At 37.4% G+C, this 24,053-nt stretch overlaps 2 protein-coding genes across 3 annotated transcripts; both read right to left on the bottom strand.

Annotated features, from left to right (window-relative positions):
* Positions 1-2,529: 2,529 nt before the first annotated feature.
* On the bottom strand, positions 2,530-3,966 carry LOC110904517 (putative nuclease HARBI1). The gene is made up of 2 exons (XM_022150357.2): positions 3,758-3,966; positions 2,530-3,689 (listed from the first exon to the last, which is right to left on the bottom strand). Exons 1-2 carry the CDS (start codon positions 3,936-3,938, stop codon positions 2,557-2,559), a joined length of 1,314 nt encoding a protein of 437 aa, XP_022006049.1. The 5' UTR covers positions 3,939-3,966; the 3' UTR covers positions 2,530-2,556.
* A 4,331-nt stretch (positions 3,967-8,297) lies between these two features.
* LOC110904514 (brefeldin A-inhibited guanine nucleotide-exchange protein 1) lies at positions 8,298-19,616 on the bottom strand. 2 transcript variants are annotated; one of them, XM_022150354.2, is made up of 11 exons: positions 18,464-19,616; positions 16,973-17,290; positions 15,856-16,195; positions 15,161-15,583; positions 14,796-15,085; positions 14,406-14,679; positions 13,824-14,326; positions 13,400-13,721; positions 12,463-12,829; positions 10,651-11,333; positions 8,298-9,114 (listed from the first exon to the last, which is right to left on the bottom strand). In XM_022150354.2, exons 1-11 carry the CDS (start codon positions 19,495-19,497, stop codon positions 8,509-8,511), a joined length of 5,160 nt encoding a protein of 1,719 aa, XP_022006046.1. In that variant the 5' UTR covers positions 19,498-19,616; the 3' UTR covers positions 8,298-8,508. The 2 variants fall into 2 exon arrangements, with proteins under 2 accessions (XP_022006046.1, XP_022006047.1); XM_022150355.2 differs by having other exon boundaries at positions 15,856-16,205; positions 18,464-18,721.
* Positions 19,617-24,053: the final 4,437 nt, after the last annotated feature.

Raw genomic sequence — 24,053 nt, 5'->3', positions numbered from 1 at the left:
GTTTTTGGCTCAGGGCAAAACTGTAATTTTTCAGGACTAATGAGCCAGTGTTAGGCAGCTAGAGTTATGCGCCGCCCTCGTTGCGGGGCGCTAAACCGAGTATTTCTTAGGTTAATAACATGTACGCCTTTATGTCGGTTAGTTGTACATGCTACCTATAACACGATATAAAAAAAAAGACACATCAAGTTAACCAATTAAAGAAAACAGTACCATAGTTATGATAAAAAAAATTAACTAAAACGATGACAAGCGTGTAACTTAGAGTTGGGGGCAAAACAATAATTTGTCAGGACCATTTAGCGAGTGCTAGGCAGCTGTTTGGCATGAATAAAAACAAAATTAAGTCAACAAAGAAAAATAAAACACTACCATGGTTTTGCCAAAGGAAAAAAACCGATGGCAAGATTGCAATTTTTAACGGAGGTAAAATCGTAATTTTAAAATGGAGGTAAAATAATTTTTTTAACGGAGGGTAAAACCAATTTTTTTATTTTGAAATGGGGGCAAAATCGTAATATTTTAGCTGCGGGCGAAATCGTAATTTTTAGCTGGGGGCAAAATCGTAATTTTAAAATGGGAACCAAATCGTAACTTGGCAGGACTCTAGCTGAGGGCAAAAGCATATTTTTATTTTGAACTAGGGGTAAAATTGTATTTTTTAACTGAGGGCAAAATCGTAAATTTAAGCAAGGGGCAAAAGCAATTTTTTTTTTGAATCGAGGGCGAAATCGTAATTTTACACCTGGGATAAAATTGTAATTTGGCATCACCTATAAATAACTATTATATGAAAAAAGAAAAAAAAAAGTGAAAGTGGCCGCCAAAAGTGGCCACTTAACAATATTATTCCTTGATGACGTAAGCAACTTATTTTTGTATATGTTGAGAACTAGTTGATGGCCGAATATTTCTCAATCAATTAAAAAACACTGTTATAATTTTGTTAGGAAAAAACAAAAACGATGATAAGACTATAATTTTGGACTCAAGGTAAAACTGTAATTTTTCAGGACTAATGAGCGCGTGTTAGGCAGCTCCTTTAGACGAAAAAAATTAAATCGAGTCAACCAATTAAAAAAAAAACTTTTATAGTTTTGCTAGAAAAATTAGAACGATGGGGAAAACGTAATTTTGAACTGAGGGGGAAATCATAATTTTGTTTCAGGGATAAAATCGTAAATTAAATGGACCAATGGGGATGAGGGGAAAATCGTAACTTGGCTGTGTGAGGAAAAAACCTAATAGCAAAACTGTAAATTTAAACGGGGCAAAATCGTAATTTTGAATCGAGGGCAAAATTGAAATTTTTAGCTGGGAACAAAAGCGTAAATTTATTTTTAAATGGGGGTAAAAACATAATTTTGAACAGATGACAAAATCATTATTATAAAGGAAAAAACCTAATGGCAAAACTGTAAATTTAAACGGGACAAAATTATAATAAAATTGAAAATTTTTAGCTGGGAGCAAAAGCATAAATTTATTTTTAAATGAGAGTAAAATCATAATTTTGAACTGATGGTAAAATCGTAATTTTAAAACGAGATAAAATTGTAAATTTGTTGGACCATATAGGGGAGTGTCATGCATGACTATAAATATAAACGAGACAAAATCGTAATTTAGAAAAAAAAAAAAAAAAAAAAAAAAAAAAAAAAAAACTGGGTGGCAGGTGGCCGCCATGGCCGCCCAACTCAACCAATCAGATGAAACCATTATTACCGCCGTTGGTTTTTGTTAGAGTAGATAATAATTCATAAGAAGACTTATAGTGAAATAGTTTTGAATCTTGTATGTAATATGTGGCGTATTAATTAGCAGCTACCAATATGTGTTGAGTTAAAGTGCTCAACGGATCGGGACTAGCAACTAAGGGGGTGTTTGGCCTAGTTTTTATTTTTTGGCTTATGCTTATATTTTAAAGTAGCTTATAGCTTATTTTCTATCATTTGATAAGTTCTTTTTAAGTGTTTGGATTAGCTTATAGCTTATTTATATCATTTGCCCTTACACAAAGAAGACTTCTTCAAATAAGCTAAAAAACCATCATCAAATAAGCTTCTTCAAATTAGCTTATATAAGCTAATAAGCATAAGCTTAAAAAGCTAAACCAAACATCAAATTAAGCTTATTTTGTAAAAAAGCTAAAAAAAGCTATAAGCTTTGTTAAAAAAGCTAGGCCAAACACCCCCTAAGATAAAAAGAACTTAGACTAGAAGGTATGGTTTGGCTCATCCCCACGGGGATGAGCCTCCACGTAGACGCCACGTAGACGGTTAGCATGGGATGAGTCAAAATGAAGATGGAGGGGGATGGAGGATGGGGCCCCACCACATATTTTTTATTGTTTAAGTCATTTTAATTGTTTAATTTTTATTTCTTTAACTTTTATTTTTTATAAAAAGTATTCAACATTTAAATAAAAATACCACATAAAGGAAGATAATAAAATCCATTACATAAAAAAAATAAAAATTACATAACCTAAAAAATAAAAAATTACGCTACCTAAAAAATAAAAAAGACTAGATTTAAAAATTTAAAACAAACACACTACTCGTCTTCGTCTTCGTCTTCGGCTCCGTCACCCTCCACAATGTTAACGTTGTTCCAAATATGTTCTACCAAATCTTGTTGAAGGTTTGCATGCGTGAAGTCGTTTGTTAGCGAGAACGAGTTTAAATCCTGTTGTGGGGGATCAACCGGGACAGTGTTCCCCCAAGCTGCATTCTCATCATACTCACAAATCGCCCGACCTTCGTCTTCAATAATCATGTTATGGAGCAAAATGCAAGCGTACATACAAAGACGCAGCCTTTTTGGGGTGAACGCACGTGCCCGTTGTGCAACGATGGCCCATTTTTTTCGTAAGACACCAAAAGCGCGTTCGATGTCTTTTCTTGCAGCTTCTTGACGCTTGGCAAATTTTTTCCGTTTTTCGTCCTCGGGATACGGAATAGTCTTCACAATTGTAGACCAAGACGGATATATCCCGTCAGCAAGATAATACCCACGTCTATACTCAACCCCAGAAACTGTAAAACTTGTGTCCGGTCCCGTTCCATTAACGACATCGGTAAAGATGGCCGATTGGTATAACACGTTGAGGTCGTTGAGTGAACCAGGGAGACCAAAGAAAGAATGCCATATCCACAAATCTTGTGATGCCACAGCTTCAAGTATCACAGTTGGATAGCCGTGATCACCTCGCGTATATTGGCCGCGCCACGCAGTCGGGCAATTATGCCACCCCCAATGCATACAATCAATGCTACCAAGCATTCCCGGAAACCCGTGCCTTGCTTCATGCGCTTGGTACAACTGTTGAACATCATACGCGTTTGGTTTCCGCAAATATTTTTTGCTATACAGTTTCACCACATTATGGCAAAACCGATACAAACATTCCCGCGTAGTTCTTGCCGACATCTGTAAGTACTCGTCCAAAGCGTCGGCCACTGTCCCGTACGCCAGTTGTCGAATGGCCGCAGTACACTTTTGTAACGTTGTAAACCCTTCATAATTTCGAGCATCAGGACGTTGCGTGAAAAACGGGTCTAGCCCCGCCAAATCATTGGCAATCCTTGTGAATAAGCGGCGACTCATTCGGAACCTGCGTCTAAAAATGTCGGCGTTGTAAAGTGGCTCATCCGAAAAATAATCGTTCACCAATTTGTCGTGCGCTCCTGTCGTATAAATTATATAAGTACGAGTTACAAAAAAAATAAGGACAATGAAATTTTGTAATGAAAACCTTGGCGGTCTCTGTTAATGCGTATTCGTGTGGTAATAACATTTTCACCAATTTCTTCCTCTTCCTCTTCCTCTTCCTCTTCCTCTTCGATTAAAATCTGTCCCGCCCGTAGAACAGCGTTTGCGAAAAACATCTCCTCTTCGTCATCCGAAGACGAGGGCCACCAAGGATTAGAAGCCATTGTGGGTAAAAGGATATTTTTTTTTATAAAAGTAGGGAGAAATTGGTATAAAAGTGAGAGGGTTTTGGGTTGAAAGTGGGGAAATAATATTGAAAGTGGGTGATTTTATAGGAAAAAATGAATTTTTTTTTTTATTAAAGAACTAGCCGTTCAACGGCTATATGTTTTGAAAATTGGGGCGGCACACCCGGCTGGAGGTTGCCGGTTGTGATGCTTGCCGGGCCAGGGGGGCGGTGTGGGGGTCCGGCGCCGGGCCAAGCCGGGCCAAGCCGGCCCCCATACCTTCTAGTCTTACAAGACAAAAACAAGTAAATTTTATATAACTATTATGAGTTTGCAAATTAATTTGTTATTGTGATTGTTATTATTATACTTGTGTAATCAATCTAATTGGTCACAAATGTTGTATTTGTGAACTCGTGTTAAAACAAGAAACACATGGTGCTAGCAATGGTGGATCTAGTGTAGGAGGGGCAAAGGCCTCTCGTGTTAGGCCATCAACAAGGGTAAAGTTTTTCATTTTTTTAAGATGCGGGCATTATTGTGAGCATATGGGGCATACCGAACTTCTCTTTCTATACTTCTTTGTTACAACTATTTTTTAAGGAAATTTACAAAACTAGTCATTGATTAAAAACTACTTTCAAAACTAGCCATCTTTTGCGTTTTTTGAGCGATGCATCATGCACGGGATGCTTCTTTGGAGCCACGTCATTGAAACCCAATAAAAATGGACACATGGCGTTTTAAAAAGTTGCAAATGGTATCTAATATAGTAATATGTTGAAATGTGACCCATATGTTGCCAACGAGATTCCTTACATATTATCTATCTCATTATTATTTTAATTATTTTAATTCATTTGTGTGTTGTATATATAGTCATAATGTATAATATAGATCATATGATAGTGGGATTAGAAATGATGTTTAATGATGTAGATAAAACTTGTTACAAACTCATTTTGCAAATATGGTGACTTGAGGTATGTGCAAGTTGTATAGAATCATAAATTGCTTGCAAGAGTTACAAATTGGATTTTGGTGTCGTAGGGGCCGTACCATACGCCCATAGGCGTATGGTACGCTACTCTGTTGGTAAATACATATTGAAGAACTTGGGTAATTAAATCTTATGTAACAGTGTAAATATATGTGAGATTCCATATTGATGGTACACTAAGTTTTTGGCTATGAGAACGTTAGTACATAATTGTGTGACCTCTTGCCAGATTCAAACATAACCAACTTTTTTTTTTTTTTTTGCTTCACAAATTTTTGCCCATAAATGACACAGTTTACTCCAATTACTCATTAACCATGATTAAATGACACGGTTTACTCCAATTACTCATTAACCATGATTAAAGGATTAGTTCCGAATATTCAAGCCACTCACATGTAATTCAATTCATTTTGCTAAATAATTCCGAAATCAGAAATTTTACTAGTGCATAATTCTATATAGTAGTATCTACTACTTGCACAATCAAACACATGCAAGATTGCAAGCTATATTTAAGTGAGTTAAGCTACACATTCGTATACTCATTGTAATTGAAATTCATTAGTTTACCGATCTAATAATAGGAAGATATTCATGTGCATAGATGTAAATGGTTAGCCTATCAAGTCAAATTTCATGGTACACTTATACTCTTGGTACACTTATACTCTTTGTAAAAGAAAACAAATCATCATAATCAAATTATCGGAATCGAGTCCTCAAGTTAATAAGAATCATCGATATACATCTATGTTCATAACTTTAAGCCCTCAAGTATTAAAGATAGGGATGAGATCGGTCCTGAACCGGTACCGTACCGATATCGAGAACGAGCAAAAATATAAACTGAATATTGTACCGATTATGGTTCTACGGTACTCGTAGTGCAAAAGTCATCATCATACTCAGTAAATCACACCAATTGCAAAGCTAAGTTAGGGTAGATGCAGACAGTGTTGACAAGGGCCCCTTGACTGGGCTTCCTGTCTTGGCTGTTCCATTGGGCTCCTTAGCAGGCCCAATTACCATTCTCTAATAAGCCACATGAAAAAGAAGCGGGAACGGGCACGTCCATCATATCGTCTCCCCTGCAAGACCATTTAATGTCGGTAAGAAGAGAGAGAGTGTGGACGCCGGAGAAGTACGAGGTTAGTACCTGCCTCGTTAATGACGGAGATCATCTCTCCAATAGAAAGGAGTCACGTGTGTAGACACTGCAAAGATCACTTCTGTCCGACAGGGAACCGTTAGATTGCCTTGTAATCTCCACCCGGTTGATAAGTTGTTTCCTCTGTATAAGCCATCCTCATCCTCAATTAAGGAATGCATTAAATAACCTTAACATTTACACACACAAGCAACATTAACTTCGAACATTCTCTCAATCGCATTGAATACTCAAATCCTTGGATTCACACTAGATACTCCGGCAGCTCCATCACGCTGAAATTACCTTTTGTCTTCGGCAAGTTTACTTATTCTCACGCCGGAGCGTGGTCACGGATCCCCCCGGGGCCCTCCGTGACGAGGCTAACGGTGTTCTATTTTGCAGACCGAAAGGAAGATCTCTCTGAGCGTTGACGAGTTTCTTCAATCACCAAACGGAGTTAGGGGATTCAACAAACAGTCTTACCTCTACACCGTAGGAATAGAGAGACTGCTTCCAGTGAGACCCCCGGCTCGATTGTAGTTTTGTATCAAGCCTTGGAAGTTGGACCTAAGATACATAACACTCAAACAATCAGGACAGAGATTAATTGGTGCATGTACTCCCATGTCTTTCAGCTATCAACGTCACCACATGATGCATGATTAACCATTCGTCGCTTTTAACGTTATTTTCACGAAATTAATAAAATAACGTTGAAGTTAGTATCATTTCACTTTTGCCCCCCCAAACGCCCACACATATATGCATTATATGTGCACACCGCAAGCGGGGCACTGGTAGTGCAAAAGTACCGAACCTATTAGTATCGAAACCGAAAAACCTAAAAACGAAACTAGTACTGGTACGAATTTTGTTTAGTCGGTATCACTTTAGTATCAGTATGGTATCGGCATTCATATTCGGTAAAAGATGCTCATCCCCAATTAAAGGTTATTTATACCACCCTGGAAAGCAAATCATGGCCAGGAGAATAAATGTTTCAAATTCCAGCCTTTTAGCATGCCCTCATTATTTTTGATTTATTATTTTTTTTAAACCCAAAAGAGAACTATTTGTTTGCAACTCAAAATCTTTGTAAAAGCAAATTCTTATCCTAGAGAACTTAGAATTAAATTATTCTATTTTAATCTTAGCATACAACTTTAATTCATAATTAAACATCAGCATAAATTTGTTAGCATATAAGGTCTCAAATTTGTATGACATATAACTAAGCATGTAAACTTTTTCCAACTATTATTCCATCAAGTTGACCACTTGCTTAAATCACAAAGGTTCTAAAAGTAGGATATTTTTAGAATAAAATTTGTTTGGAAACTCTATTACTAACTTTAGCAACATTAGCTCCCAACTTAGTGAATATTTGCTCCAAAACTGAAAAACCCTTGAACACCTATGGCTCATTCAAATCTCATTATCATAATCTATTCAATTCTGCTTAGATACTATCAAATCCATTTAATCATGCTCATTTCAAAAACCTTCAGAATAAGGTAGTGTTTGGTATGAAGGAATTGAAGGCGGAATGAAATGAATCATTCCAATTGAATGAAACGAAACATTTTGGTTATCATGTGGTAATGGAATGGATCATTCCATTAGAATGTGATTTCTTCCAAATATAAGAATTTTCATTTCTTGGTAAAAGTGGTGTTTTTTTTTTTTTCATTCCTCTTCAACGAATGGAAAGACATCTACAATTATTATTATCATTGTTGTTATTATTAATTATTTTTACTATTAATATATTATTATATTAATATTTTAATTACCAATTTAATCATTATTATTATTATTGAGAAAATTATATTTTTGTCGTTTATGTTAATTGCATTTCATTACTCGCCCTTTTTTGCCTACAAACCTATACAAACTAATGATTCATTCTATTCACATATGTGCAACCAAACATCACAATAAAATGGAATGATCCATTTCATTCCGTTGTCCATTCCATTCCTATATCCGTTCTCTCGTTCATTCCATTACTTCATACCAAACAAACCCTAAGTTTACACAAATCTTCCATATTAGTTTTTAAGTTGAAAAAACTTATGGAAGTACAATTGATCATTCTGTACCATCTTTGACCAACTTGGTCAAACAATTCATCAAAAATGTCATTATGGTCATATTTGGTTGCTGCGGTACAAGGATATACTGTATTTGAGAACCTAGTAAAAAAACCGGCAACAAGTGTTTGTATTAATCAATAAAAAATAATCATACAGTAAATATTACAAATCATACACCATAACCATCTTCTCTCATTATACCAATGTACCAAAAATGATGCACAAGATATATCATGTCAAACGCTACCATACTACACCGCAAATATATACACATATATACATATGTGTATATATGTATATATATAGGTCAGTAAACTGTCACACGTTCATTATTATCGGGCCTATACATGTCTGAAACAAGTTGCTTAAAACAGGCTGGACTTCACGGGAAGTGTGCTCACAACGCACCAACTCTACAAGCAGCGGGAACAGCGCAGACGCATACCTCCTAAACCGCTCCCTGTCTACTTCACTTAAAACCCTCAATGCTGACACGAGCAATGACGTTCTAACCCCTAACTCGTCCTTCACGGCTGAATTCAACGGAAGGATCCAGTGAACCGGTTTCTGCTGCTGCAGTTGCTGCTGTTCCAATTTACAACAGGATAGGTACATTTGTATAATTTCTCGGCATATTGAAAAAAGTTGTGCTTCTATACCCATCTCCTCTGACAAAGACAGGTCACTTGTCAGTAAATGGTGCAACAAGTTGAGTATGTTTTGATACGATTCGTTCTCAAAGTGTACTACGGGCGGGTCTGTAATCTCGAGGATGGAGCATGCTCTCTGCAGCTTTAGATGTAGGCCCGTGTTTGCACTCAATTCATGTGCGTGACTCACTGTTTGGGAAAATAATTCAAGCACGATTTTCACACTTGAGGCCTTGAGCAAGTGCTGCTGCATATTGTAGAGATCAGTTGCCACCTGCAAACAGAAACAAGTAGCAATGATGCATCTATAATGGCAATTTAAACCAAGGCGGCTTAAGAAAACAGGTTAAAGGTTTCCAAAAATTATTTTTTAAGCATAAAAACTTCTAACCATATTGACACGCTAATTATCTATTAGATTATTTATATGTATTAGCTCAGATGTAGCCCAATGGGCCTTAGGGTTTAGTTTAGAAGTGATTCCCACATCTACAATGGGCCTTGGGGTTTGGGTTTAGTCTAACGGATTCGGGTCAGTTTCAGTTAATGCGGTAAAAAATCGGATATCAGTCAAGGGCCGATATTTCAGATATAGGTTATCGCGGTGGGATGTTGGTAATTTTAATGTCATATATATATAGCAATTTAACACTAACAATTACTGAATACTCTCCTACCAAACAAATTAACCTCTTCAACTTGCAAAACACTAACAACTGTAGCAAGTAGGAACTAATTAAGACTTAAAACACTACAATTAAGATTTAAAACACTACAATTAGGACTTAAAACACTAATAGCAGCAATAAGAAGAAAGATGAATGCTAGAACTAAGAGGAAAGGTACTAATATTGGGAAAATCGGTGATATATCGGATTAGTATCGCTGATGATATCGGTACCGATATTTTACATGGGGACCGGTTATCGATATACCACCAATATTAACCGCATAGATTAGTATCTTATTTTTTGTGTTTAAAAAGTAACATGTTAAAATATAATCTATAAATAATGTATTACTATTTTTTGGCAAATTGGAAAATAATAATCCTATCTTTCTGAAATTGGCCGATAATAATCCCAAGTCAGTTATTAGCCAATAATAATCCGATCTCGTCCAAATTTTTTGTAAAATAGTCCGCCGTTAAAATAGCTTAACGGAGTTAAGTTTTTTTCCGAATTACAAACCGATGTGTTAGGCTTTTGATTAGAACGAGAATACGAGTCGATTGATATAAAACTTACCTCAAAATACTGCCCCCAACCCACGAAAACAGTGCTTCAATTCGGGTGTTTAACTTCCAATTAACAAAATTCAAGCCATTTCGAACACAATTTCGAGGTAAGTTTTACATCAATCAACTCGTGTCCTCGTTCTGATCAAAAGCCCTAAACATCGGTTTGTAATTTGGAAAAAAACTTAACTCCGTTAAGCTTATTTTAACGGCGGTCTATTTTACAAAAAAAAAATGGACGAGGTCGGATTATTATTGGCTAATAACTGACTTGGGATTATTATCAGATGGGATTATTATTTTCCAATTTGCCCTATTTTTTTATACCAAAAGCCTCGCGTACGTGAAGCGCCTTGCACTTCTATAAAACAAAGGCCCAAGTAAAAAATATACAAGGTGGTTAAATCCAGAGTTTCATCTAGTTTGTGATTACAATCTTATTTTTGTTAGGAAGGGTTAAAAGCTTTGGACAAAAAAATGCTCCGGGTCAATGTGAACCCGCTTTGCATTCAAAGATCTATCAAGAGAAAATTATACTGCAACTTTTAAGTGAGAGAAAGAGAGAGAGAGAACCTGCATGATAAGTAGTTGTGTTGATATATGAGTTTTCATTCTCGAAACGACATATCCTGCAGTCTGCAAATTGTCATCGTCATAATTATCAACTGCACCATTACTACTGGACAACGGCGTTTCTCTCCCATCATCATCATCATCATAAAAGGATGATTGCGCAACATTAGGCATGCCAATTTCAATTCTATCCATAATTTTCAAAAGTTTTAGAAAACTCGGTAACAACGAAGCTGCAGTTTCTTTCAACGAAAGAAAAATGCACGCCCACTCATCTTCAGTGAGCATGCCACCCAACTCACCCACCAAACGCATCAATCCCGATACTCCACTTCTAGCACAGCCTTGTCCTGTATTTTTCAACAATCCCGCCACTAGCGATACTACCGCACCTAAATGAGCCCTCATCACGCCAAAAAAGTTGATGAATAAATCCACTAAACACCGAGTTGCCACAGAACAAGTTTCGGAATCCCAGCAGCTACTTTTTGGTGAAGACTGGTCTTTATCTTCTTTGTTGTCACCGCTCACGTTTTTGAAAACTGGAAAAATTACCGAATTGATTACGGTAATCCAAAATGAGCGGGAAAATACATGGCCGTGGTCCTTCAAAATGTTGAAAAGCACTTCTAAAGAGCTCTTTCTGATGGCTAATCTTGGATCAGATGTTAACAAAGATAGCCCTGAAACAGTAACATTAATACAGTCTGAGAATACATTTCACAGGGTTCTTCTATAACCAGCAGAGAGCATTTAGTATTAATTAGAGAAATAATAAGTCGAAATTTCTTCAAAGATGAATTCAGTTGCCGCCAGAGATTTGAAGTATAACATCTTACAAGTAACTACAGCAACCATGATGACAAAAGGTCAAAGCCGTCTGGAAACAGGTAATTTTTGGTACAGGTCAGATTGGGTTGATCCACAAACACCTTTTTGTCCACATTTATTATGCATTAGTAAGGCCGGAGGGTGTGGAGGGCGCCACCCCTGCCACCTCACCAACGATAGCGCCTGTGGGGCGCCACCGTCCATACCCACCGATTTAAGGGCGCCATGGTGGTTTCGCCAACATGGTAACGAAGAAGATTTGGCAGGATCGAGGGGTGATTGGTTGCAGGTGGGGGCGCTATAGTTTGAAGGGGGGCTTTATCCCACACCCTGCAAGTTAAGGGAAGGCGTGATAAAGCCCCCTGGCTGACGTGGATCTGACGTGACGTGATAAAGCCCCTAGGGGCTTTATCCCACACCCCATAGCCTAATTAACTGATGTCACATATGCATTCCCCTTTAGTTTTTTTTTTTTAGCTTAAACTATTTGACACGTTTAGAGATTAAAAAAAGTCCAAATCGACCCGTTCCATAATGAAGTGGGTCGGATTTTCCACCTCTAGATCAAAGAAAAGCAATAGCATAGTTGTTAATAGCGAATAGCGGACGATAGCGACAAGCTACCTATACGCTACGTAGCAATAGCAATGAAATAGTGGGCGCTCTTTTATGATTAGCGATACACTAGAAGATAATTTTAGAAATACTTTATATGTGTATTTCATCAAAATACACTGTTTTCATATGTATATTTAAATAAAACGAAAATTCTGCTATTTTATAGGCATGTATTATTGCTATTTATATCAAAAAAAAAAAAAAAACCTATAATCCCGCTATTTCTACGCTATGGAGGCACCAAAATCAGATTGCGAGCAATAATCGCATTGCCACGCTAAAGGCTATAGTGAGCGCTATGCTCGCTATTAACAACATTGAGCAATAGAGAAATGGGTCTTGTTAAATGCATTAGTACATTACCACTTAGCAAAGGAATCCAATAGGAAGCGTTTTCGTCTACATCCGTTAAATTTTCTCCATCAGCTTCCTTCACAACTGAAACGCTTGAAGCATCAGCAGCAGCAGCAGCAACATTTTCAGTATTGCAGATAAGGCCCCCTTCGGCAAGCTTGACAGCACAAAAGCGGAGAAAAGCAATGGCGTTTAGGCTTACATCACTGTCAAATCTGCTATTGGTGAAAGTGATGAGACATCTGACACAATCCGTAAAAGTCGCGGTCTCTGTCTCAGTTATATAAGGAAAATACTCCCGTACTATTTTCTCCATCGTCTCAAATGCCAACACCACCACATTCTTCCTTTCATCAGCAGCAGCAGCAGTTAACGCCTGTCAACAAAATATAGTGTATAAGAACGAAAGATTGTATACATACTAAAATATAGTTATTAGAGTAAAATGCCATTTTCGTCCCTGAGGTTTGGCCAGTTTTGCACTTTAGTCCAAAGGTTTGTTTTCCGCATTTTGATCCAAAAGGTTTGAAATCTTACCACTTTCATCTGGCTTGTTAACTCCATCCATTTTTCTCCGTTAATTCAGGGGTATTTTCGTCTTTTCTGTTAACTTAAAAGGCAATTTGGTCTTTTTCAGCAGTATTTGGTCTTTTTCCATAAAGTGAAAGGGATTGAATTGCCCTTTACGTTAACAAAAAAGACGAAAATTCCCCTGACTTAACGCAGAAAAATGGATGGATTTAATGAGATGGATGAAAATGGCAAGATTTCAAACCTTTTGGATCCAGATGCGGAAACACAAAGTTTTGGATGTAAGTCGCAAAACTGGCCAAACCTCAGGGATGAAAAATGGCATTTTACTCTAGTTGTTTTTTTAGAGTAAAGTCATGTGAATGTAGAACAAGACACCAGCTAAAAATAGCAAGGAAAGCACAAAAAAGCATACCATGAAAACACTTTTCCAACCAGATTTTACGTTACCGACGCGACTCAGTATCATTTGTGAGAGGCAGCGAACTATTAATTCCCTGATTTCAACAGAGTTGCTTTTCTGCATGACTATCACAAATGGTCGCAAAAACTCATTCTGAAAGTTGTAGTTTGCCAGCTCTTCTCTCTCAAGAAATTTCATAGACAGTTGACGCAACGAATCCATGACAAAGATAGCAACTGACAGGTTTTCTGACAAACCAACTGAAACAAAGAAATCCGAAAGAACACTCCAGATGCGAGACCACACTAATCTGATACGGTTCATATTGTAGTGCCTGAAGAAAATTCAAATGAGATGATGTGTGAAATTCATAACGTAAAAGTTATGAACAGAAAATTTAATCTAAAGTTTTGGAGATACAAGGTTAGGATCTTACGCAACTTCAACTATTTTCGTCAGACTGAACACCCGAGGATCGGTTGGGGATTGCAACTCCGACATGGAAACTTTGCAAAGGGCTTTGACAAAAGCGACTATTGCTTCACTATCCAACCTTTGGCTGTGAGCAAAAATGTGATTAAGCTCAAAATTTCCTATCTGTTCAAGCAGGTTCAAATTCGAAAGGAAGCTGCTAATTTGATCTGGGGTCACCAGTCCTGACGTATTAGCTCCTAGAGAAGTGCTGTCGTACGAGCTGCCTCTAACAACAGCCATCACAACCGGATTCTGGAGGGTTCCTTTCTTTTTCAAGGACGGAAAGTTGTTCCTGAGTGATTTGTCTTCTGTTGTTTCAACGTTTGATCCACTTAAAAAGGAGGCATCAGATGGAGCACCCTCTCCCAGTAGTTGCAAATGCTCAAATCGAGACAGACAAGTCAATATATGTTCCCAGGAATCCTGAAGATAATTCCCGTCTTCTATCGCGATTGCTATTATTGCCTACCAATTAAAAAACACTTAACAGATCAGATGTGAGTCTATCTATAACTATAGAATGTAAACCCATTAAGATGACTACCTTGACAGCATCAACATTTTTTTGCTTCATATCTGCTGCACAATGAAGGTACGTAAATTTTGCAACAGTGGTGACAAACGCATCTCTCTGTGTCTGCATACCCATTACAGCTGTGACATGCACAGCATGCCTAAACCCCTGTAAGCAATAATTAGCGGCTGCTCTATCGTCACTTTGGTCCAGAGTCATACTGAACGCAGCAAGCATTGGGCCCCAGCAGACTTCTACCATAAACCTCAATATTGCAGCATCCGTAACAGCATAGTAAGTAGATCTGCAAGGGAGAAATGTTACAAAACTACAACCTATAAAGTTATTGATTCTATAACTGTATTTAGAACATATATATAGAATCATAAAATATCACTTAAAGCTGTAGTATTATATTACTCTGATTTTCCTGATTTTTCCTTGAACTGCTCTTGGATGTGCTTTATAAGGGCTCCATTCGCACCCAAGGGTTTTTCCTCTGTCTGCTTCCAGACAAGATTAAGTATACCATCCAAGCCGAGTAATCTATTGACACTGTTTGTCTGCTTGCTTTGTGGTATTGAAGTATCGGCTTTCATCTTTATTTCGTTCTTCACAATTTGATCATAGAGGGCGCCCAAACTTTCTTCAGGTAAGTCCTTTCCATCATCGATCCCACGGTTGTTGCGGATAAAATCAGCTTTGCTCATCTTACATGTAAACCATCATGAATGTCAGATAAAACCAAAATAATCAACGTGGCATGAAAGTTTGGTAAATCTTACCTTGTCTTTGACCATGCTGTTATGGGCATCTGTATTCAGCATTATGACAGAATAGGCAAGAACATAAGCTGTATCGGCACTGGTAAACGAATTAGGGTTGCATTTACAATAGCGCTCTGCAAATTTCTCCATGATACGGTCGATTTTCTGTGCCTCGCCGGGCAATCTGAAACCCCTTAGAAAAAATCTAATAGCCTCACCAAAGTCCATTCCGTCGAACTTAAAGGAATCCACATAAGCATGCATTACCTTTAACGAGAAATCTTCCCTTTCACCCAAATAGTCACCAATCACAGTCTCGTTCAGACCAGAAGTGTTCTTCAAAAACAATGCAACCGCTTCAGGTGTTGCATCAACTTTTTTGTTACTTATCAGGAATTCTATACCCTTGGAAGGTTTTCTATTGAATAGGGAAATACCTTTCTGCAATAATAGCAACGTAAAAATTTTAGTACACAATGGTATTACAACTTGAACATAAAAGACATCAGATAAGCATAATACTAGCATTACTATTATTATTAATAATAATAATAATAATAATAATAATAATAATAATAATAATAATAATAATAATAAAAGACTACTCAAAGACATGGCATGCATTTTGAGATAAAATGGCATCTTCCAACGCATCGTCCATTGTCAAAACCACACATGTATACATATATATGATGTATTATTTAATTATGTACCTGGAGTTCTAACTTATAAGTGCGGCGTTGCTCTAGGGTAGCAGTGGAATGGTCATTAATAGTTTCTTGGTGCAACTCAAAATCAGAAAGACCTACTTCATCACCTCCGAGACTTGTGTGACTAGTCTCCAGCGCAGTATCATTATTATCAGGCGTGCTGCGTACAACACCAAACTCGCCAATTCTAAGTTGTTGGTCCATCCAAGCTCCCATAGACTTGACGATTATAACCAAGCACTTAACTGATTCAAACCGGAATGTTAGATCGTGCACTGGAGTCAAGGTGGTAGTGGAACCAGGAGGTGGACCTAGAGCAGTTTTCAGAAGACCGTTCACAGTCCTGCAAACGTCTGACGGAATTAACAAGGTTTAAATACAATTTACTAACCCAAAATCCCAGCATCATCATAGAGGAAGATATGAAAACTATACATTAGTCAAAATTATATGCGAAACATAGCTTGCTTATAAATATACGAGTAAAATGCCATTTTTGTTCCTGAGGTTTGGCCAGTTTTGCCACGTTAGTCCAAAGGTTTGGTTTTCCGTATCTGGATCCAAAAGGTTTGAAATCTTGTCATTTTCATCCAGCTCGTTAACTCCATCCATTTTTCTTCGTTAAGTCGGGGGGTATTTCCGTCTTTTTTTGTTAGCTTAAAGGGTTTTGAATACATGTACATTATGCAAAACGCTTGTACATAAAGTGAAAAGGATCGAAATTGCCCTTTAAGTTAACAAAAAAAGACAAAAATACCCCTGACTTAACTGAGAAAAATAGATGGAATTAACAAGCCGGATGAAATGGAAAGATTTCAAACTTTTTGGATCTAGATGCGGCAAAACAAACCTTTGGACGAAAGTCGCAAAACTGGCCAAACCTTAGAGACGAAAATGGCATTTTACTCTTAATAAATTGACGATTCTTTTGCTATTGGAAAAGTTCAACCTCAAAAATAACATCGAGATGCTAATTATAAAATATTAATCCAACATTGTAGGCCATAGCCACCATATGCTAGAATACGCATTAACATCGTTGATCAACAAACAGCAAGCTTAAAAACATGCATTCTTCACTAGCAACAAGAAAATCAATGAATCTTTAACTGGTTCTTACCTTTCAAATATGTTGGGAGAATCAACATCACAATCATAGTTGACAAAAATGTCAATCATAATCTGTGAATCCTGAGATATTTTATCCAGTAAATTGAGGATTGTCATCTTCTGTATGAAGCTCGGCTGAAGAACGTTTTCAAGAACACGGAGAATGAGCATGGGGAAAAATATCCCGATTTCTGATTTCAATACAGATCTGTATTTTATAAGTAAGCTCTGAAATATTGAACAGAGAAGCTGAAAAATTGACATGACTGACAATGCACTGTTCTTTAACAAGGACAGGCAAAGAAACTGTTTGATGACATTTATGAACCTGTAGAGTAAGATAATCAGAATTAACAAACATGAAGTTTGTGGGTTTACCTTAATTATAAAAACAGAAAATAAATTCAAATATAAAATAAGTGAGTCAACCCACATGCTAAGGCAAGAAAAGCAGGTAAAAGGCAAATGGAGGTTGGCAGAAAAGTTCAGTGCAAAAAAGACCCAATATCGACATATTCACGGCATATAACTTTTTTTATAATTTTATTAATATAAAATAACGCATATCGAGTAAAAAACTAATAAATAGTTTTTAAACTCTTTTTCTAAAAATTATTCTATATACACCTTATACTATCATCTAATTTTACATACATTAGGAATATAATTCAGTATATGGGTAAATTAGTAATGTATAACTAACATATTATATGTAGGTATCACTCAAAGACCGAAAATAAACTGGATTTACATAACAAAGTAGATCTGTGGAAAAAATAGCAAATACCTCATATAAAAAATCGATAAAAATCTAACTTTCAAACTACTCTAGATGCAGTCTTCTATTATTTAGAACATCTGCAAAAGAATTGCTTCAGTTTGAAGCAGTAAAAATGATGTAATGAACTCACACAAGTAGCGCCCCAAAATAGTTTTGTAGAGCTTATAGTGAAATCCAAAAAATATAAAAAAGGGAGTTATTGGGCAACTAATTGAAAGTAATTTTAAAACATTATATATCATTATTATTACTGATATAAACTACTGTCGTCCTTCTATTTAGACAATAATTCTACAAATTCCACAGCTGAAGAGAACAAGAACATGCTAATCTAACCTAAGCAGTATTTCATTATCCCAGGTTTAACGTTCTTTTTATGTACATCCCTCTTTAAAACTTCAAGATTGACAACTCATCTAAGGATCTATTTATGTATATATTTTTATGACATGGTTTGAGTATAATTCTTGGCCTCGTCACCTTTTCATTTTTTCACTACAATATTAAGAAACGATACATCAAAAAGATCTCATTATACAAACAAAATGATGTTTCTAGTTTCTACCGACACCTGATTCCAAGATCATATATGCTAGTTAAATGCAAGAACATGGTTAGGAGTATATGGCTGTCTATTGTAGTTCCTGGCTAAGTTAAGTCGATAACTATACATACATTTGAGAGCTAGTAATTACAGTCAAGAGACATGAAGCTACTTGCCTCTCATTCGTGCGCCATATCGGACCGGCATTGTCCATGATCACCTTCAACAGCTCCAAAGACAACATCTTCCCCCTCAACAAAATCTGATCATCCGACTGCTCCTGTGACGAAAACTTCATCGACAACTTACACAAATTCTTAAAAACCATAACCCCCGAATCCCTAATCTTTGTATACCCACTCAAATCCTCTTTCTCACCCACCTCACCCTCACCCTCACCCACCTTCTCCCCACCTTTCTCCTCCTGCACTTCCGGAACCACCGGCGACGTCACATCACCACTCCCATCAACCACATCAACCACATTAGTAAACACCACCTCATTAATCAAATTCTGCGCAAACTGCACCGAACTCCCCTCACTAAGCCCCCTATCATTAAACTCCAACAACTCAGTCACCGAAACCGTATTAAACGTCGCCTGCACCGAATCCGCCTCCACACGAGCGAAAATAATGGCCATCATCTGCGCCAACACCGCCTTGGCACAGATCTGGTTCGTCCCATTCACTCCACCTAAATAAATATTATAACACGTTTTCACAATCTGATTCAAACAATCCGCCTTAACCAAAACCGTAGTGGACCGAACAACCGACAACAAAGTCTTAACAACCAATAGCTCCACAATCTCTTCTCCCAAACCACTACACTTACAAACGGAATCAATTAACCTAGACACAATAGAACCTGAGTCATCATTTGAATTTAAATCGATCTCACCGCGGATGAGACGTAAGGAGAATAATTTGTAACAGCAATCTAGGGCGGGTTCGACGACTTTGGGGGAGGAGGAATCAACGGCGAGGATGAGAGGGAGGAGGAGGAGATCGAGGTCGGAGGAGGAGGAGACGCCGTAGAGGGAGGTGGAGGAGGAGGGATCGTCGGCTAGGGTTTGGAGTTTGTCGAGTGCGGATTTGGAAGCGGCGACGATGTGAGAGTGTTTGCGCCATGCGGCGTTTTTGATGATTTTGTCGAGTGATGGGCCGAGTAGCCAGCCGCAGCGGGATTGGCCGCCGAGAGAGGACATTGGTGGCTTTTCAGATCGGGTGAGCTAGGTGAAGAAGAAGAAGAAGATGATGATCGTTGGTGAATGTTGTCATCGGGAATGAGATTTGATTTGATACTTTGTGAAAGTAAAGAAAGAATCCTTGTGATTATTATTATTATTATTTTATTCTATAATTGTTATTACCTGTGATTCAACCGACCGACCGACGTAATGTCGAAACTACGCTTTCTTAACTAACGCTTCTTCCTTTTGTCCTCCTTTTTTTTTTTTTTTTTTTTTTATAAGGTGAGTGGAGGTGGTCACTAGTGATAGAATTCCATCACTCACAAACATCCAATCAAGTTTCGTCATGTCATCAACCACTATTCTATCACTCATAAGCTTTTTTTAGTGACGGTGGTCATCACTAGTGATGGATTCCATCACTCACAACTTTATTTTTATTTTTTAAATTAGAAATTAACAATAAAACACTAAATTATAAATTTCATTAAAATTAAAAAATAAATTACATAGCAAAATAAAAACAACTAAACATTGGAAAAAAAAAACTTAAATTAAACGGGTGGCATCTCCCAACCCCACCTTTCGCAAATCTCGCGCTTTTGTTGAATTACAACCGACTTAGGGGCTGTTTGACAACATCTGAATCAATAAGTGCTGAATGAATAAAAGATCTGAATGGGTAAGAGGCTCTGAACCAGTAAGTGCTGAACCAGTAAAGTGTTGTTTGGTTGCACATCTGAATGACTGTGTAAAATGACATTTTTACCCCTTTTAATTAAAAAAACCATTTTATAAACATAATTAAAAAAACCAATATTTACCCAACTTTCGGTCCTATTGTGTCCGTTTGAACCCTATGATTTATGACCATTTCCTCATTTTATAAATATATATACATGTTCATCCTCGTCCTCAGAACTCTCCACCTCCAGAACTTTCTCTCTCTCTCTCTACCTAAGCCATCTTTTTTTGAAGATCTCTACCTAAACCATCTCCATCCCCATCCCTCCACCATCAACACCACCGTCGCTACTGCAACTCCACCGTCATCACTACCACTACACCGTCACCACCACTGTTGCACCTCCACAACACCCACCACCGCTTCACCACCACAACACCCACCACCGATCTTCAACAACAACAAGACGATCTTCAACAATTGAAACATCATCATGGTAACAAGTCACACAAACTCCGGCAGTGATGTCGATGATGATAATGACCGATGATGTTGTTGATGATAATGATAGCGATGGTTGATGGCGAAAGTGGTGGTGTCGGACAGCGGGTTCGAAGCAGGAAGAAGAGAGAGAGATCAGTGAGCTTGTTGTTTTACTGGAAACCCGAAGACGTCGCCGGTGGCGGTGTTCTTTGTCTGCTGTTCATCGCTCATCTCCGGCGCACAAATGACCGGAACAAGAAGGTCGCCGGCTGGAATATGATGAAGAAGGAGATGTTTATGTTTTTTAGGATTGAGGGTATCCAAGTCACAATTGTCATTCAGAGTTAGTCAGACTCCTCTCCATGTCTGACTCGGACAGAGCAAAATAAGAGGGATGATAAGTTTTAAGAGGCATGAAACAAACAGTCTGAACTCTGACTCAGTCAGACATGGAAGAATAAGAGGCTATTAAGATGTAAACAAACAGGGCCTTAAACGGTTCGTCGAGATGGGCAATTAAAATTTATATAAAGATGAGGGACCTGAATTGCAATTAAAGGAAAGCTATTTAAAAATAGCTAACAAAAGTTGAGGGGCTAATTTGCACCTTTCATCAAAGTTGCTATTAATTCAATTTCATAAAACGACAAAACAATCTAAAAGTGAATTGTTTTCAACGCGTGATGATTTTAACGCATTGAATAATTCACCCATTATATTTGTGGCGGCGACGGTGTGCTATTTTGTTCCACGCGTGATGGGGTGGCCATCAAGGACCACCCCACTCCCCTAACGACTAACTGCTTTTCACGTGTAAATCCATCCTTTCGGAGCTATGTCCAAAGGTCGACTACTCGAGCACCGCTAGAAAGCGTAGCACACTGCGCGGGAACCCCGTGAAATGGGTAAACCCTCGCCCCCGTTGGACTCGACCCCGGGATAAATCCCGAACCGAGCCTTCACCCAGGTGTCACAACCACTGCGCTGCAGATGAAAAGATTTCTCCTCCCCCTATTACTCTTTGATTTGTTACATCATTTGTGTTTCTATGTTACTTATTATTATTATTCATTATACCATGAGGTATTATGGTTTAGGATCAAATACAAAAGACTTCTACAAATAAGTAGTTATATAACGGGTATCAAACGGACTCTGATTGACCTCATTCAAGCGGCATTGAAACCTTCTCATCGAACGTTACAATGTGAGATTTTAGGTTTTCATTTTTGGATTTATAGGTTATAGATTTTAGAATTTTTGTTTATTATCACATCATTGTGTCTTTTTTGCAACTCATTATGTCTTTTTTCCTCGATATTATGTTATATTTTTCGGCATTGTGTTATATTTTCCTCGACATTTTGTCATCTTGTGTCATTCATTGTGTCTTTGTACACTTCTTATTTTTAGAAGCCTTTGTATAATAACTTATATACATACTATTTTATTTATGACATTTTTCAGAATGAGAAAATCGTTTAACTTTAAGTGCGGAAAAAATAATGTTTATAGAGTCAAATGACTAAGTGTTTGTTTTTGAACGACTAACAAAAGCCTAAGTCGGGTAAACTTAATGCAAAAGGCTATTAACGTCCACAAATGCACCCGAAACATTTTTGCTTCAGGTGAGACTATTACTTATGACCTCCACGTTAGAAGGTTAGAAGGTCATGAGTCTGTCAATGCACCAGAAGGTCATTGGCCAAAGGATGGTAAAGATAATAAGTGAAATAAACTTGCTTAGTATCTATAAGAGTAAATTGCTATTTTAGTCCCTGAGATTTGTCCCAAATTGCTATTTTAGTCCAAATAGTTTTTTTTCTCCTCTGGGTCGCTGAGTTTTCCATTTTTATGCTATTTTGATCACATTGCCTAACTCTATCTTAAAACCTAGTTTTAACCAGGGGTATTTGTGGCATTTTCCTTACAACCTTTTCAACTTGCCATTTTAGTCCATAACTTATTTTACATTTAAAAGAATAGAAGAAAAAAAATTAGAGTAAACTGCCATTTTGGTCCCTGAGGTTTGGTTACTTTTGCCACTTTAGTCCAAAACTCAAACCTTTTGCATCTGGGTCCCTGTGGTTTCAGTTTTATTGCCATTTTGGTCCAAAAATGAAATCAGGTCATATTTGTCTTATAAAATCCTGCAATTTTGTTCTTTTCCTTAAGGGCAAATCAGGTCATATTTGTCTTATAAAATTTGGTATTTATTTATAAAAAAGAAATGACCATTTTGCTTATGCGGAAAAGGACAAAATAGCAGGATTTTATAAGACAAATATGACCTGATTTCATTTTTGGACCAAAATGGCAATAAAACTGAAACCACAGGACCCAGATGCAAAATGTTTCAGTTTTGGACTAAAGTGGCAAAAGTGACCAAACCACAGAAACCAAAATGGCAGTTTACTCAAAAAATTATGTCATTATTATTATTGTTAGTGGGACCCACCCCACCCTTCCCTTCTTCATCAAATGAACCTGGTGGAGAACCCCCCCCCCCCTAACCAGCTAAAAACTCTGGCGACCCATTAGCACCACCACCGAGTCCACCTCCACCTGCGAGAACCACCACCGAGCCCTCTAACTCCACCACGATCAACAACACCCAACCGTCTACCATCAGATCTAATAACCCCCCACCGCCCCATTCTAGATTAGTAGTTGTTAATTAAATAATATAGTTAAACACTAACCACGTATTCCCCGTGGATACGATACCCTACTTACGCTATCTACTTAGTTTAATTAGGTTTTCCAACACTATGTTTATGTGGTGTCCAAATAACTAGCTAATCTTGTGTAAACCTACAACCTGAAGTTTGGAGGAAGTTACATAGTATAAATCAAAACCCCCAATTCTAGATTAGTAGACTAGCAGTAGTTAATTAAATAATATAGCTAAACACTAACCACATATTTCCCGTGGATACGATACCCTATTTACGTTATTTACTTAGTTTAATTAGGTTTTTGCATGACCCTTACGACAATCATCAAAATGAAGCCATTGCCGGGGAATTAGTGCGCTTAGTGTTTTTCTAGTTTTATAAACAAAATAAAAATAATAAAATAATAAAAAAAACAAAAACCCAAAAATACCTTTCTTTTTATTTTATTATATATATATATATATTTGTTTAGTTCGGTATTACGCTTGGGTGTCCTGTTTGAGTTTGTACAGGTGAATTCTTCGAAACATGGATGGAGCTTATTAGAGGCCAATCAGGATTCAGTCAGAACTGTCCATACTCAATCTCCATTTGAATGGCAATGATCTGAACATCATTTATAGAGAGCAACCCGAGTTTTTGCTGAACGCGGCCGCGAATGGAATGACATACGGTCATTGTGGAACATTCACGAGGATCTTGCTTTTTCAAACACGGGAATTTGT

This window comes from Helianthus annuus, chromosome 16 (assembly GCF_002127325.2).
Source record: "Helianthus annuus cultivar XRQ/B chromosome 16, HanXRQr2.0-SUNRISE, whole genome shotgun sequence".
Lineage (NCBI taxonomy): Eukaryota > Viridiplantae > Streptophyta > Magnoliopsida > Asterales > Asteraceae > Helianthus > Helianthus annuus.
This window is presented reverse-complemented; position numbering and strand designations above follow the sequence as displayed.